The sequence below is a fragment of the Ovis aries genome, chromosome 1 (genome assembly GCF_016772045.2).
Source record: "Ovis aries strain OAR_USU_Benz2616 breed Rambouillet chromosome 1, ARS-UI_Ramb_v3.0, whole genome shotgun sequence".
Taxonomy (NCBI): Eukaryota; Metazoa; Chordata; class Mammalia; order Artiodactyla; family Bovidae; genus Ovis; species Ovis aries.
The window spans coordinates 185,135,646-185,150,545 of record NC_056054.1 but is presented as its reverse complement, the minus strand read 5'-3'; the positions used below and the strand labels follow the sequence as shown (position 1 = coordinate 185,150,545).

The 14,900-nt window shown below is 41.5% G+C and overlaps 1 protein-coding gene and 1 long non-coding RNA gene across 3 annotated transcripts in view; one reads left to right on the top strand and one right to left on the bottom strand.

The window, feature by feature from the left end:
- Nucleotides 1–124: 124 nt before the first annotated feature.
- On the top strand, nucleotides 125–3,123 carry LOC105607786 (uncharacterized). The gene is made up of 2 exons (XR_001433865.4): nucleotides 125–203; nucleotides 2,789–3,123. It is a non-coding gene; the product is annotated as an uncharacterized LOC105607786 (long non-coding RNA).
- The window catches only part of POGLUT1 (protein O-glucosyltransferase 1), a 30,099-nt gene continuing 18,307 nt past the window's right edge, over nucleotides 3,109–14,900 (bottom strand). Inside the window, exons 6-11 of one of the 2 annotated variants that reach the window (XM_004002943.6) lie at nucleotides 12,754–12,813; nucleotides 11,030–11,129; nucleotides 9,250–9,308; nucleotides 8,008–8,175; nucleotides 7,228–7,284; nucleotides 3,109–6,643 (exon numbers count right to left, since the gene is read on the bottom strand). In XM_004002943.6, coding sequence (XP_004002992.2) covers nucleotides 6,487–6,643; nucleotides 7,228–7,284; nucleotides 8,008–8,175; nucleotides 9,250–9,308; nucleotides 11,030–11,129; nucleotides 12,754–12,813 — 601 coding nt within the window. In that variant the 3' untranslated portion in view covers nucleotides 3,109–6,486. The remainder of the gene's footprint in view (nucleotides 6,644–7,227; nucleotides 7,285–8,007; nucleotides 8,176–9,249; nucleotides 9,309–11,029; nucleotides 11,130–12,753; nucleotides 12,814–14,900) is intronic. The other variant, XM_042231801.2, reaches the window with a different exon arrangement.

Genomic DNA, 14,900 nt, shown 5'->3' with positions numbered 1-14,900 from the left:
CGAGACAGGAAGTCCCTCCCCAATGAGGGCAAAGGCTGCGGGACCGGGCAAAGCCGGAACCGGAGCCGAACACACTTCCTGCTGGGGGCGGGACAGTGCCAGGCCAGCCCGCCGGAAGTGAGGTAGTGACAAGGAGCCGCGCTCGGCGCAGTCTGACTTCTGGTGCCGTCCTCCTGACTCTTCTGCGACTGGAAAGCAGGGTGGTAGGTAGATTCCAGGCGGGAAGATGTGGTCTTACGCTGAAGTGAAAGTGGCTCAGTCGTATCCGACTCTTTGCGACCCGATGGACTATAGAGTTCATGGAGTTTTCCAGGCCAGAATACTGGAGTGGGTAGCCTTTCCCTTTCCCAGGGGATCTTCCCGACCCAGGGCTCGAACCAAGGTCTCCTGCCTTGCAGGCGGATTCTTAACCAACTGATCTATCAGGGAAGCCATTTATAACAGCAGAAATGCCGTGAAGAAGAAAAAGTGCGGTGTTCATTACAGTGGAGTACGGAAAGGGGAAGGCAGTTTGGGCAAATGCATCCTAACCTACTCTGTCACAGACTACTGGACGGGGTTCATTCTGGTTTTCAGAAAAGACCGAGGCATCGAAGAGGAGTATGGTGCGGGGTGCCCGGAGATCTCCAGAACACTTTTAAAAGAAATCCACTCTGGGCTCCACAAGATAGGTTTTACTCCCCTTAGTTTATATGCCTACTGTTTCTCAAAAGGCAGGGCACTTTCTGGAATTTCTACCAGGTGTTGACTTAATAGTTATAATAGCAATAATATCCCGCCACTACAGCTTTCATTAACATATACTTTATAGTTTTATTAAAAATTACGCATTTACAATATTCTCAAACTGGTTTATTTCATTTAAGCTCTGCCAGCAACCAGACATACGTATTCTCCTTGCCAATCTCATCCTTATTCCTTTCTAGGTTTAAGTCTAAGCTGTTACACTCTTTAGTGAGATAAGGTAAATAGATTTCTGGAATTTGACAGCTGGAATTCTATAGATAGGGCGCTGGGAACTGACTGATAACAGTGACTAGCTGAGTTTGTCCGTGGCGCCAGGAAGATCTCTGGTGTCTGGGAGACGGGATTAGATTCAGTTCCCATCGTAGCATTTACTACATTGCATCATGATTTCCTATTTACTGTGTGTCTCAGTAGACTAACTTTGAGGTCGGGGATCATGTATGCGCATTTCTGTATCTCCAGTACCTACATTCAAATAAGTCTTTGAATCAAGACTTTAGATCCCTTGACTCCTGGCTCTGGCTGCAGATTGCTGCCTAACCCATACAGGCAGAGGTGGACACCATATAAAGTCCCAAGGCGAAAGCTCAAGGAAATGACTGCAGTGTCTAGTCTACATGTGGAAAATCTAAATGCTTAAGATGACTCCACAATCATTCTGGGATGAGGAGGACTTTGAATTGGAAGGTGGGAGTGTGGGCAGGTATTACTGAAATCATTTATATACAACTTAAATGCTCCCTCACTACCTTATGGATACAAATGAGATTAACAGGCAAATTTTGCTAAAGCCATAGCTGCCTTCTCACTTGGGTAACTAAGCCTCTTTCTTAAGGTTCCCTTTGTCATCGGATCACTCAAGAAGTCTCCAGATCCTAGGCCTGCTCACACTTGCTATTCCACCTCAGCTCCTCAGACTACTTGTCACTCTCCTACTCCTGCTGCTCCAAGCCGTTGGGGTTTACCTTCCTTTCCTGTTGTTCAGTTGCTAAGTCGTCTCTGACTCTGTGACCCCACGGACTGTAGCACGCCAGGCTTCCAAGTTCTTCACTCTCTCCCTGAGTTTGCTCAAACTCATGTCCAAAGAGTCGGTGATGCCATCCAACCATCTCATCCTCTTTTGCCCCCTTCTCTTTACCACTATGGAAATACTCTCCCTTTTCTGTGGTCTGTTTTTACGAAGGGCCTCAGAGCAACATTAAGCCAAAACATGTTATTCAATTCACTTGGACCACTCTGTTTCACATTTAGCTTGCTCCTCCCCAGGACATACCTTTGCCACCAGAGTAAAGGCATCAGAAAAATTTCAGTGCAGTGACCACACTGCCTGGAACCACCACTATTCTACCCCCAGACCTCTTGCTGATTTCTGCTTACAGAACTCAATAGCCTCTTGCCCCATCATAAATTGTCCCCCAGGTGTCAGGTTCCCTTTCCCTCCTAGGTTCTCTAGGTACTGCCCTTGCTACATAAATTACATTGTGTATGATATGAACTGTTACCACAGGGAAAGAGAATAAACTCTCACAACTCCAGGGACCATTTAACCTTCAAAGTGTAACTTAATTTCTACCTCCATGAAGTTTCCAATCTGCATCAGACAGAAATGTCTTCTACCTTTAAACTTCAAATCCACATTGTCTTTATGAATAACTGGCCTTGTGATTAAGGCCTTGCATCCCCTTTATCACCTTCTGCCTATGCAGCCTCTCACACTGTTTCTACTAGGTCATCTCAACTAGAGAGCTGCTTCATGCTAGGGAGCCTGGTGTAAACATTTTATCTCCCACTGTTTGCACACAGTAAATGCTCAAGTATTTGATAAATTATTAAATAAGTGATTTGTAATTGTACCCTTCCACTTGACGCACACCCTCCCTTGGGATGCAGTGGGATTGAGTTAAGTGAAGGCATCTTTGGTGGCACAAGATAGGTTTTTACATATCCGTGTGTGCTCTCGTTCACAGTCAGCAGGTGCAGAGTAGGGAACTATCCTCTTCAGAACTGACCCAAAGAAGCCTACTGACATTTTTTTTTTTAGGAATTCTGGACTGAGAGACAGAGCCTGTAGTCTCTGGATCTGCGCACGGCAGCACTCTAGAGACTATGCAAATTCTTGCTGAGATACCTACAGCTGCTCTGCTTTCTACCTTTCCAAATACTCCAAGGTGCCCTCATATCCACCTAAAAAGTTCTTTTAGCTACAGGTTGTTTCTGTTTTCTTCTACCAAGAAAACCTGATGTAACAGCAGAATAAGGTGGAACACTGACATCACACAGATGATACTCCCCAAATAAAGGAAAATCATTCCTTGTGTTATCCAAGTATCTCACTTTACTCAAATAAACTCAGTTATTCTCTTTTCTTGAAGAAAAGTGTGGCTTTTATCTCTGAGAAGGAAAGGGTAAGTTTGGAATTCAGCTAGTAGTAACAAAAAACAACAACTTTCAAAAGTTATGGAGATAAAAAATTACTTTCAAAACCATACATTTATGTCATTACACCCATCTTCATATCATCTACACTGAGGTAAACAAATACATGTAAAATCTGAATAACATCTGCTGTACTTAAATACAAATGGTCTTATTAACTCTTCAAAGGACAGATGAGAATTTGCATTGACCCAATTCCTACAGTCTTGTCCAGTCCCTCTTGAAGCCAATGGCTGGGCAGTCTGTAAACAGGATTTAGTTAAGCCTACTGTGCCCATCTATCCATCCATCCTTCCAACATTGTTCTGTGCATTCTTCTGTGTGAGGCACTGTGCTGGATAATGGAGAAATGGGTAAGTAAAACATGATTCCTACCCATCAAGAAGCTCATAGGGGGAAAAAAAAAGCTCACAAGAGAAACAGTCAAATAACTACAGTACAGTGTGATGTCATATAATACAGCTTGAGAAAAATATTACGATAGCCTCTAACTGCCTAGAGTAATGAAAATAAGGAGTCTAAGAGATAATGCTTGAGTTGGAAACACTTCCAGGGAAATCCACCTTCAGCTGCTAATCCAAAGGACGGAAAGTTTTGCTCTTAGTTTTGTTGTTCAGTCGCTAAGTTGTGTCTGACTCTTTCTGACCCCATAGACTACAGCATGCTAGGCTTCCCTGTCCTTCACCACCTCCTGCAGTTTGCTCAAACTCATGCCATTGAGTTGGTGATGCCATCCAACCATCTCATCCTCTGTCTCCCCCTTCTCCTCCTGCCCACAATCTTCCCCAGCATGAGGGTCTTTTCCAATGAGCTGGCTCTTCACATCATGTGGCCAAAGTATTGGAGCTTCAGCATAAGTCCTTCCAATGAATATTCAGAGTTGATTTCCTTTAGGATTGATTGGTGTGATCTCCTTGCTGTCCAAAAGACTCTCAAGTCTCCAGCAACACAATTCAAAAGCATCAATTCTTCAGCAATCAGCCTTTTTTATGTTCCAACTTTCACATCTATACATGATTACTGGAAAAACCATAGCTTTGACTCTATGGACTTTTGTTGGCAAAGTGATGTCTCTGCTTTTTAATACACTGTCTAGGTTTGTCATAGCTTTTCCTCCAAAAAGTGAGTGTCTTTTAATTTCATGGCTGCAGTCAATATCCGCAGTGATTTGGAGCCCAAGAAAAAGAAGTCTGTCACTGTTTCCATTTTCCCCCCATCTATGCGCCATGAAGTGATGGGGCCAGATGCCATGATCTTAGTTTTCTGAATGTTGAGTTTTAAGTCAACTTTTTCACTGTCCTCTTTTACCCTTGTGGCTCAGCTGTTGAAGAATTTGCCTGCAATGTGGGAGACCTGGGTTCAATCCCTGGGCTGGGAAGATCGTCTGGAGAAGGGAAAGGCTACCCACTCCAGTACTCTGGCCTAGAGATTTCCATGGACTGCACAGTCTGTGGCATCACAGAGTCGGACACAACTGAGCAACTTCCACTCCACTTTCACCCTTATCAAGAGGCTCTTCAGTTCCTCTTCATTTTCTGCCATGGTGTCATCTGCATATCTGAGGTTGCTAATATTTCTCCTGGCAATCTTGATTCCAACTTGGAACTCATCCAGCCTGGCATTTCGCATGATATACTCTGCATAGAAGTTATTAGTAATAAGCAGGTTGATGATAGGCAGACGATATACTCCTTTCCCAATTTGGAACCAGTCTGTTATTCCATTTCTGGTTCTTTTGCTTCTTGACCTGCATTTAGGTTTCTCAGGAGATAGGTAAGGTGGTCTGGTATTCCCATCTCTTTAAGCTTTTAGTCAGAAGAAAATTAAAATAGAATGATAATATTTACCAGGGCCTCCTATTGATAAGGCAAAACTACAGTACAACTCAGGAATCTGGATGTCTTATTGCCAGATTTATAGCACCTAAAGACACAGTTCCCATGAGTTTTTAATACTCAAAGACAAAATTCAATTTTAAACATTTGCCCTGTTCTATGCAATGATCTTACCAGAAAGTCCTCTAAGAAGGTCCATAGGCTTACAGTTTCGTGAAAGGGAGTTTAAATGGCCAAATGCATGTTTCATAAATGGAAATACAGTCCCTGATTTTATATAACTGAATCTCACATTTACTAATTTTGGAACCAGTTAATACCAAACAGTTCTTAAGAGGCAAAGGAAAAGAGTTGATTTCTCAGTGGAAATTTGGGGCCTAAAGAATAAGGATGGTTCTGAGTCATTGGACTATATGGGTTTTAATCTAAAAGTTTTTCTTCATTTTTGACTATGTTAGGGAGAATATCCTGAGATTAAACTACTATCCAAATGTCTTTTTCAAAAAGGGAAAAGGAAGCAATCCAACAGGATGTGCACTAAAACACGCATCTTCTAAGTAAGTGCTAAAGGTGAATGCTTTAAACTCCCAACTTGACACCATTTCACACATGAAGACTCCTTGAGATCCCTGCAGGCGTGTACTGCTGCCAACTCAAGGAGGAAAAATATTACGGGTGTGTGAAGAATGAGGAAAAGTTGCTGTTTTATGCACAATTCCTTTAAAGAGTAAGGACTATTTCCTAAATTTATCAAGAGGTTTTCAATCACTCTTTTTTGAAAGAGAACATAAAGGATGAAGGCACAAAAAGGGAAGCTGAAATCCAACTGCAATGACTACTCATGCAATTGGCCCCTTTCTACATGGCTTTATAGAAACCTCCTGAGTACCAGAGATTACGCTTTTACAAAAGAAAGCTCCTACGTTGTTGCACGGCACACTACTGCTTCCTTAGACCTTTCAGAAAATAATCCCCAAGTATTCTTCATAAACCCTAAACGGCTCTCCATGTTAAAATACAGCAGCAGAGATCAAGTGTAGAATAACTGCACAACTGTGATAATGAGTTGTACTAGTTTCATATGCGTGACTTTCTACTCACAAGAATGAGACAAAGGGCGTCACCCCATGGACATAGTCAGTTTCACAGTGTGGGCATACATATATGGATGATCTGAGGCACAAGCTGTGATTGGTCCTAAGAAGATGAAAGGCAGAATCAGGTTCAAAACCCACATCTCACGATTTCTGGTCCTTCTTTAGCAAAGATGTTGAGCAACTTCCTAATTGTATTACACACTATTTGGATCTTTCTCCAAAGTTGCTCCTGGTACAGCATGATAAGGAAAACCAGATATCTGACTTGGTAACAGTATCCAAGGTATAGGTGTCACATTCACAGCAAGCTTTTCACCATAGGATATCTGAGGTCTGATGCCATAGGGAGGACTATGGCCCAATCATGACTACTAGAGTTCAGTTTTCAAAATTTTGGGAACAATCTGATCGTAACCTTTCCTTCTTGTTACGTTATAGGACAGGAATTTAGAGTATTCGGTCAACAGGTTCTCCCAGTAACAGATGATGTCATCCATCTTTAAGTGGTTCAGAATAAACTGGCTTCCCCTAGAGACAAGATTAACAAGAACAGTTAAAGCATGACATTTAATAAAACTAGTAGCTTACATTTGAGTACTTACCTGTGCCAAGCACTGTTCAGAATACTTCATGTAAATTAACTCTTTGATCTTCAGAACCAACTCTGCAGCCATCGTATCTACTGCTGCTGCTACATCACTTCAGTCGTGTCCGACTCTGTGTGACCCTATGGACAGCAGCCCACCAGGCTCTCTGTCCATGGGATTCTCTAGGCAAGAATACTGGAGTGGGTTGTCATTTCCTTCTCCATAATATCTACTATACATGTGCATTTGGAAATAGACATTTTTTTTTCTTAAAAACAAATAAACAAAGAGCCAATCCTCAGAAAGGGTACTTGAATTACTTCAAAGAGTTCAGTCTAACTCTACAAAGGATGGGCTTTGGACATAGGTGACTATGTGGTTTTCCCCAGGACAGTTTTGATTCTAATTATCTCTGTATAATGAGGCTGACATTCAGATAGCACTATGGTAACAACATTCTTATGACTTTAGCTTGGGAAAAGTAGGAATGATTAAAGTGGAAAAAGAAAAATGAGCAGAACGTACCTTTCAGCAATTTCTTGAGCTATATCATCATTTGCTTTTACAAACTGCAACAGCTCCCTAAAATGGAAAGAATTATTAGGTTTTGAAATACAGACCATGCTCATTAGTACTAAGCAGAGAGATCACATACTGAGGCCTGTAGTTAATCTTTAGATATATGGATGTTGGGGTTTTTTTTTTAAGTAAAGCTATCGGGTCCTCATAAGATCAAAATAACAACAAAAAAAGTACTTTGCACATAGGCGAAACAATCTGTTCTAGTTTTGGAACATATTTGGGAAAACAGAGAAATGTTCAGTGATACACACCAAAAATCAATAGTGAAGAAAAAATTTCCCTCCTGTCTCTTGCTCTGGTCCCAAGAAGAGGGCACTGGGCTTACATTTCTGGCCCTTCTCCACATGCCGTCCTAGCTCTTGCCATCATGAGAGGAAATTTGCCTTCATTTCACTGAGGTCAGTTTTTACACTATATCTGAAAATCCTTTTGACAATATATCACGATTGAATAGCCGTTATCTATTTAGTCTTTGAGAGGTTAGTGCTTTTTCACTGCATACTATCTGAATGTTACATTTTGAATCAGCATTAGAACACTTAAAAAATTAAATCCCACTCAGTCTAGTTGGATAATAATACAATACTATCTTTGAAAATGAAATTTTTTTAAAAAAAGCTTTCAGTGGAAAAAGTCATTAGGAGTAAATATCTTGAATGGCTGGGGACTTAGAGGCAGACTGTGGGAGTCATCAGAGACTCTGCTTGAGGGACGGCTGCTTACTGGACGTTGGAGAGGTCTGTTTTTACTGGGATGTAGTGAACCCATGGCTTCAGCTGTGGGTAGAAGAATTCCAGCCACTCGTCACCAACATGGAAAACAAGTGAACCACACAGAAAGAGGTGTTTGAACCGGAAACTTGCAGCAACACCCCGAAAATTAAACAAATACCTGGAAAAGAGAGAGGAAAATATACTTGATACTATATTCCTGCTACCACACATGACATTTTTTTCTTATCCCCTCTTTATCTCCCCTTTTATTATCCTCTCTTCTTTCTCTTTCCACTTTCAATTTTCAAGGACCCATCAGCACGTCCCTGTAGAGTTTCCATAAACTCCTTGCTGTTCCAGGGGTTAGAGCCTGTTCCTGGGAATATCAGCGTGAGGGGGAAAGAAAAATACTTTCTCCAGGCAGAGACAGATAGAGCCAGCAGCTGGGTGCTGGGCAGAGCGGATACAAGGCCCAGGGGAAACAATATCTCACCCTTTGTTTACAAGTTTTTCTAGGCCTAAAGTCTCGAACTCATCATGGTCCCCCCGCAAAGCGTGGTTTTTCCCATAGTGTTCCCTATCTGGTCAAAGGTATGCCCTGTTCCCTGTTTCCTCTTAAGAAGTCTGGAGAAGACAACCAGGCATGCCTAACCAATCTTCAAAGAAATGCCCCCTGGAAAATAAAGCTAACAACTAAGAACATTTTCTTTTCAGCATTTCTGGTACCTGTCTCTAACCAGAGCTGCTTCTCCTCTGTAGTTCCCACTGTCCAGTGTAATCACCATTCATTTCTCTGAGTATTCCCACTGCCCACCTCCTGGCCTTGTTTTACCTTCATCTCATTCTTAGTATTGGCATTTAAATATAATAGCCATTTAAATATAATACATTAGTTACATATGCCTCATTCATGTTGAACCTTAAACTATTTTTATTAACTTAATAAATGACTGATCTAACTTCAGTTCTTGGCTGTGTGGGGTGCAGAGAGTGGACCCTATCCCTTTGATTATGGGCATGCAGGCTCCCTGGAAGCAGGGACCATTGTCCCTGTTTCATTGTCTCTGCAGTTCCCACAGAACCCAGTCCAGAGCTTTGTGCACAGCAGGCTCTCAGTAAACAATAACTAAATGAATTAATGTGACTCTCACAAACCCCAGCTGGACCCTAGTATTAAAATTCTCACCCAAAGAGAAGCTATTCCAAAAGCAATAGGGAAAACCATAAGAGTCAGGAGTCCTGGATATCTTACTTGTATTTGCAGTGATCCACAAGATGGACATCCTTAGCAGCTGGCTTTCCCAAGGTATCCTTTCAGGGAAAAGAAAGTTGTTAGTATTAGCAGCAGGAGCATTCATTGAAGACCACTGTGCAACAAGGGTCACTGAACATTTCATCAACATGAACTCACTGAAGTCTCAGAATGCACAGACTCAGGAGGCAAGACTGTCTCACTTTATAGATGAAGCAGCTGAGGCTTTGAGAAGTTGGGAGACTTGCTCAAGGTCACACAGCCGTAAGTAGAAGAGCTTGGGCTTTAACTTGGTCTGTGTGATTTTAGAGTTAAGCTCCCCTGGGGCCATGTGACTCTTCCTCTGCACTCAGGAGGTCATGGCCTGCAGCACAACTCACTGTGTATACATCATATGGCAAAGGAAGTTACAATGGTGGCTGGTGGGCTTAAAGGTGTAGCCCACAAACAAATTTTGTTGCACTAGCAAAGTACTTGAAAAATAAATATTCAAACCACTGCCCAGCATTTGTAAGTGGCAGGATACTTTCTTAGAAAACCCCAGATCTCCACTTTTCTTAGAGAGAGAGGAAAAAAAAGGAGGATTTGGCAAAGAGAGCTCCTGTTCTCCTTGGCAGAAATGACTGGACCTTCAGCGCTCTCTCCCGCTCACTACTGCTGCGCCTGGGGGCATCAGAGTCTGAGACCCCCTATCCCCTATCCATATTCCAGCCACCTTAGCAGATGGTGTGGGGAACAAGTCTTGCTTGCTTCTGTGGCCTCCCATAGTAGATGCTGTCATGAACGGATACATTTTTTCATATTTTTATTTTTTAACAGAGTTTCTTATACTGCATTTGCTTCTGTTTGAATTAAATGTTCATGTAATAAATACATGCATTTTTACTTAGTATTTCTTAGTTTTCACTTAGTTTTTCTCACAAGAAGTTTAAACATTTTCTCCTATCATCCTCAAATGGTATATGGAAATTTCAGATGAGGACATTTCCAACTTAAGGGTCTTTGAATAAGGCAAGAAAGACAGAGTTAAGAGGATAGAGATGGGACTCCCAACCAAAGGAGCCTGTCATTGCTTGTTTCACCTTAGAATCACTTAGGGAATCTTAAACAAATGAAGATGTCTATACACCATTTCTAGAGACTCTGATTTATTCTATTAATTTTTAACCTCTCTGGTTGCATTGTATAGTCAGGGTTGAGAACCAATGGTTTAAACCAGATTTTGGCAAACTTAGCACCCATAGGCCAGATCTGGGTCACTGCTTGTTTTAATGCACAACCCATAAACTAAAGTTATTTTTACCTTGCAAATGGCTGGAAAAAATCCAAAGGACAATATTTTTATGATGTGGGAAAATTTTATGAAATTCAAATTTCAATGCCCTCAATAAGGTTTTATTGGAACACAGCCATGCTCATTTGTTTACATATTGTCTACGACTGCTTTCGCACTGCAGTGGCAGTGCTGAGTAACTGCAACCCAGGCTGTAAGATCTGAAAAGCCTAAAATATTTACCATCTAGCCATTTACAGAAAATGTTTGTGACCTCTGGTTTAAACCTTCAAAATAATATAAAATATGAGTCATAGTAAGGGCCCAGAAACACAACGTGAGTTTGAAAAAGAATAATTTACACATATACTAATTTTAGTCCATGGAACGTTCTCATCATTCATCCCACCACTGAGAGGAAACCTAATGTGAAGTTCTACCCAGGTGCAATGCTCTTGGAGTGAGAATGTTCACTGCTGTAGCTCTAGTCAGATGATTGGTGATTACTTTCATAGATTTCCAGGCCTGGTTTTTGGTGTACTCTGCATCAACAAGTTTTGGGTTTTTCCGAGATAGAAGAATGAGAGGATCTCGTTCTGGACTTGTCCTAGGAAAGAAACACATGACATAGAACTACATCTCCTACACCATAAGACCACTCCCAATCACTGAAAGGTAAGCAGTAATTGGACCCAATGCGATGACCATACGCACAGATGAACAACTCATGGGTTATTTAATAGAAGAGGAGGGGGATACTAGATCCTACAGCATCTAGGTGGTCCTGGCTGTTTGCCACTGTACCCTTCAGGGAAGGGGAGTATTTGGCCCTCTCTGCTTGCTTCCAGTCTTTAGGATTATGTTATTCTGGATACTATAGCCACATCCCAGGGAATTATTTTCCTTTTAGAAGCTTCATGTAACCTCTAACCACTGGTACTCATAGCTGTGTGACTAGGTAATCATCAGTCACCAAAACAGCTACATGACCTTCGTTGGGTGTGCTCTGTAAAATGCAGTGAAAACTGAGTGAAGTCGCTCAGTCGTGTCCGACTCTTTGCGGCTCCGTGGACTGCAGCCTACCAGGCTCCTCTGTCCATGAGATTCTCCAGGCAAGAATACTGGAGTGGGTTGCCATTTCCTTCTCCAGGGGATCTTCCCACCCCAGGGATCGAACCTGGGTCTCCTGCATTGGAGTCAGATGCTTTAACCTCTGAGCCACCAGGGAAGCCCCAGTATAACATTTAAATTAAAAAGAAAACCGAAGGGCTCAAACACCTGAAAACTTATTGTAGAAAAAGTCCTAGTTATGGTTCTAGCAGCAGATGATGTTGACATTTGAGGGGTCATGGACTCCCTGAGAATCTGATAACTGTGGACGCCCTCTCTACATATCCCCATATAACTTCAAGGTGTTCCTAAAAGTCTTGAAGTCCACACATGGATCCCAAGTAAAGAATCTGTAATCTGAAGATTTGAGAACCAGAGATGTTGACAAGGAACCATAAGCAGTGGTTGTTGGGCTCATTTGCACTCTGAAGTCCACCACCAAGTGAAGAGAGAGTGACCTCTGACAAGGACACACTAAGAAATCTGCAAAACTCTCTCCCTTCACATTCTCCTTGGTATTCATCTGAGCAACAGATACTCACTGTGCATGTACAAGGTGGGTACTGTTCTCAACACCAGGGATATGGAGCTGAACAATATGGACTCAGTCTTCCCCAACCTTTTCGCTTTCGCTCTACCTTCCTTCCATGCAGCTCTCTCAATTTTCATCAGTTCCAGTCTACGCTTCCACCACTATTTGGCAGCCACATGGTCTGATGAAAAAGACACTTAGAAGAGCTAGTGATTGTTCCTGCTCTGCCATTAAGTGGCAGAGAGTCTGTGGGCACAATCATAAAGTACTCCTAGGAAAATGCAATCTCTCAGGCAAGAGGACAGCTCATTGGTCTATTCAGCATTAAATAACTAAAGCCCATCACACTCGTCACACTTTGTAAATGTTTGCTGAATGACTGGACAGATGAACTTTACTTCTTTGAATTTCAGTTCAGCTAAAAGTGATTTGGCCAATAATTTGGGTTCTTCTCTAGCCTAAAATTCTGTGATTCTATGTCTTTTTCTTAGTTATCTTAGTTTTCTCTTTGAACTAGTTTCCCACACCCTCAAAATTTTACACATTAGCCAGAAGAGTACCTTTGTAAAATGTCAGAAAGTATAATCACCTTGATCCTCGGAAATATGCTGTGGAATTTTTCTTTTTCCATGGCCACTGTGCAGCTGACCTAAAAACAGATTTCATTAGTTTCTGTGTCTCTTCCTTAACTATATAAAGATGTGTTTGAATCATTTCTAAAGCTTAGCTGAGAGCTTTACATTTTAAAGTAAGTCTGACCCAGGCTACTAAATTCACTAGCAAGGTAATGCCCCAAATCCTTCAAGACAGGCTTCAACAGTACGTGAACCGAGAACTTCCAGATGTATAAGCTGGATTTAGAAAAGGCACAGGAATCAGAAATCAAATTGCCAACATCTGTTGGATTATCGAAATCCAATTCCAAAAAACATCTACTTCTGTTTCACTGGCTATGAAGTCTTTATGTGGATCACAAACTGTGGAAAATTCTTAAAAAGATGGCAATATCAGACCACCTTATCTGCCTCTTGAGAAACCTGTATGCAGGTCAAGAAGCAACAGTTAGAACCGGACACGGAACAATGGACTGGTTCAAAACTGGGAAAGGAGTACATCAAGGCTGTATATTGTCACCCTGCTTATTTAACTTCTATGCAGAATACATCATGCAAAATGCCAGGCTGGATGAATTCCAAGCTGGATTCGAGATTGGCAGAAGAAATATCAACACTTCAGATATGCAGATAATACCAATCTAATGGCAGAAAATGAAGGAACTAAACTCTCTTGATGAGGGTGAAAGAGGAGAGTGAAAAAACTGGCTTAAAACTCAATATTAAAAAACTAAGATCATGGCATCTGGTCCCATCACCTCATGGCAAACAGATACGGGAAAAGTGGAAACAGTGATGGATTTTCCTGGGCTCCAAGATCACTGCAGACAGTGACTGCAGCCACAAAATTAAGACACTTACTCCTTGGAAGAAAAGCTATGACAAACCTAGACAGCATATTAAAAAGCAGAGACATCACTTTGCCAACAAAATTCCATACAGTCAAAGCTATGGTTTTTCCAGTAGTCAGTACGGATGTGAGAGTTGAACCATAAAGAAGGCTGAGTGCTGAAAAATTAATGCTTTTGAATTGTGGTGCTGGAGAAGACTCTTGAGAGTCCCTTGAATTGCAAGGATATCAAACCAGTCAATCCTAAAGTAAATCAGTCCTAAATATTCATTGGAAGGACTTACGCCGAAGCTCCACTACTTTGGCCACCTGATGTGAAAAGCAGCTCATTGGAAAAGACCCTGATGCTTTGAAAGATTGAGGGCAGAATAAGAAGAGGGTGACAAAGGATGAGATGGTTGGATGGCATCACTGAGTCAGTGGAAACAAGTGTGAGCAAACTTCGGGAGATAGTGGAAGACAGGGAAGCCTAGTGTGCTGCAGCCCATGGAGTTGCAAAGAGTTAGACATGACTTAGTGACTGAACAACAAGGCTACTCAAAATAAAAAGCTCTAAATGACATTATGTTACCTTTTATTATTACTCTATCCTCTGGAGATACTAGCTAGCAATATGTGTAAATCTACTGTTTGGTTAATAAGTTAACAACACTGAAAGAAAAGTTCCCCAAAGTAAATGACATGTTTAGGGCTATTTAATTCAGTACAATCAGGATTTTTTCCTTACTTTAAGCAAGAGTCTAGAGGATGAAATGGTTGGATGGCATCACCGACTTGATGGACATGAGTTTGAGCAAGCTCTGGGAGTTGGTGATGGATAGGGAAGCCTGGCATGCTGCAGTCCATGTGGTCGCAAAGAGTCAGATACGACTGAGCGACTGAACTGAACTGATTGTTAAAATTACTAGGCAACAATAATTGCAGAAAATATCAGATACCAAATCAAGGGCAAGGAAATAAATCACTTTCTGACTTTATGTTTTAGATGCATAGAAAGTATCATCAGATTTAGTCTGATTTTGCAAAGCACTCTGGTATCCTCAAACTGCACTTAGTGCTCCATAAAGACCAAGTCCCCAAAATTCAGTTCTCAATACCAGTTACCACAACCAGCTTCCCTTGCTGAAACTGCTAGCTCATAGATGCATCATTTTTTTTTAAACACCAAAAACATTTTGTATTGGGGTACAGCCAAATAACAATGTTGTGATAGTTTCAGGTGACAGATGCACCATTCTTAACTTACTTTGTGAGTAAACTTCACAGAAGTTT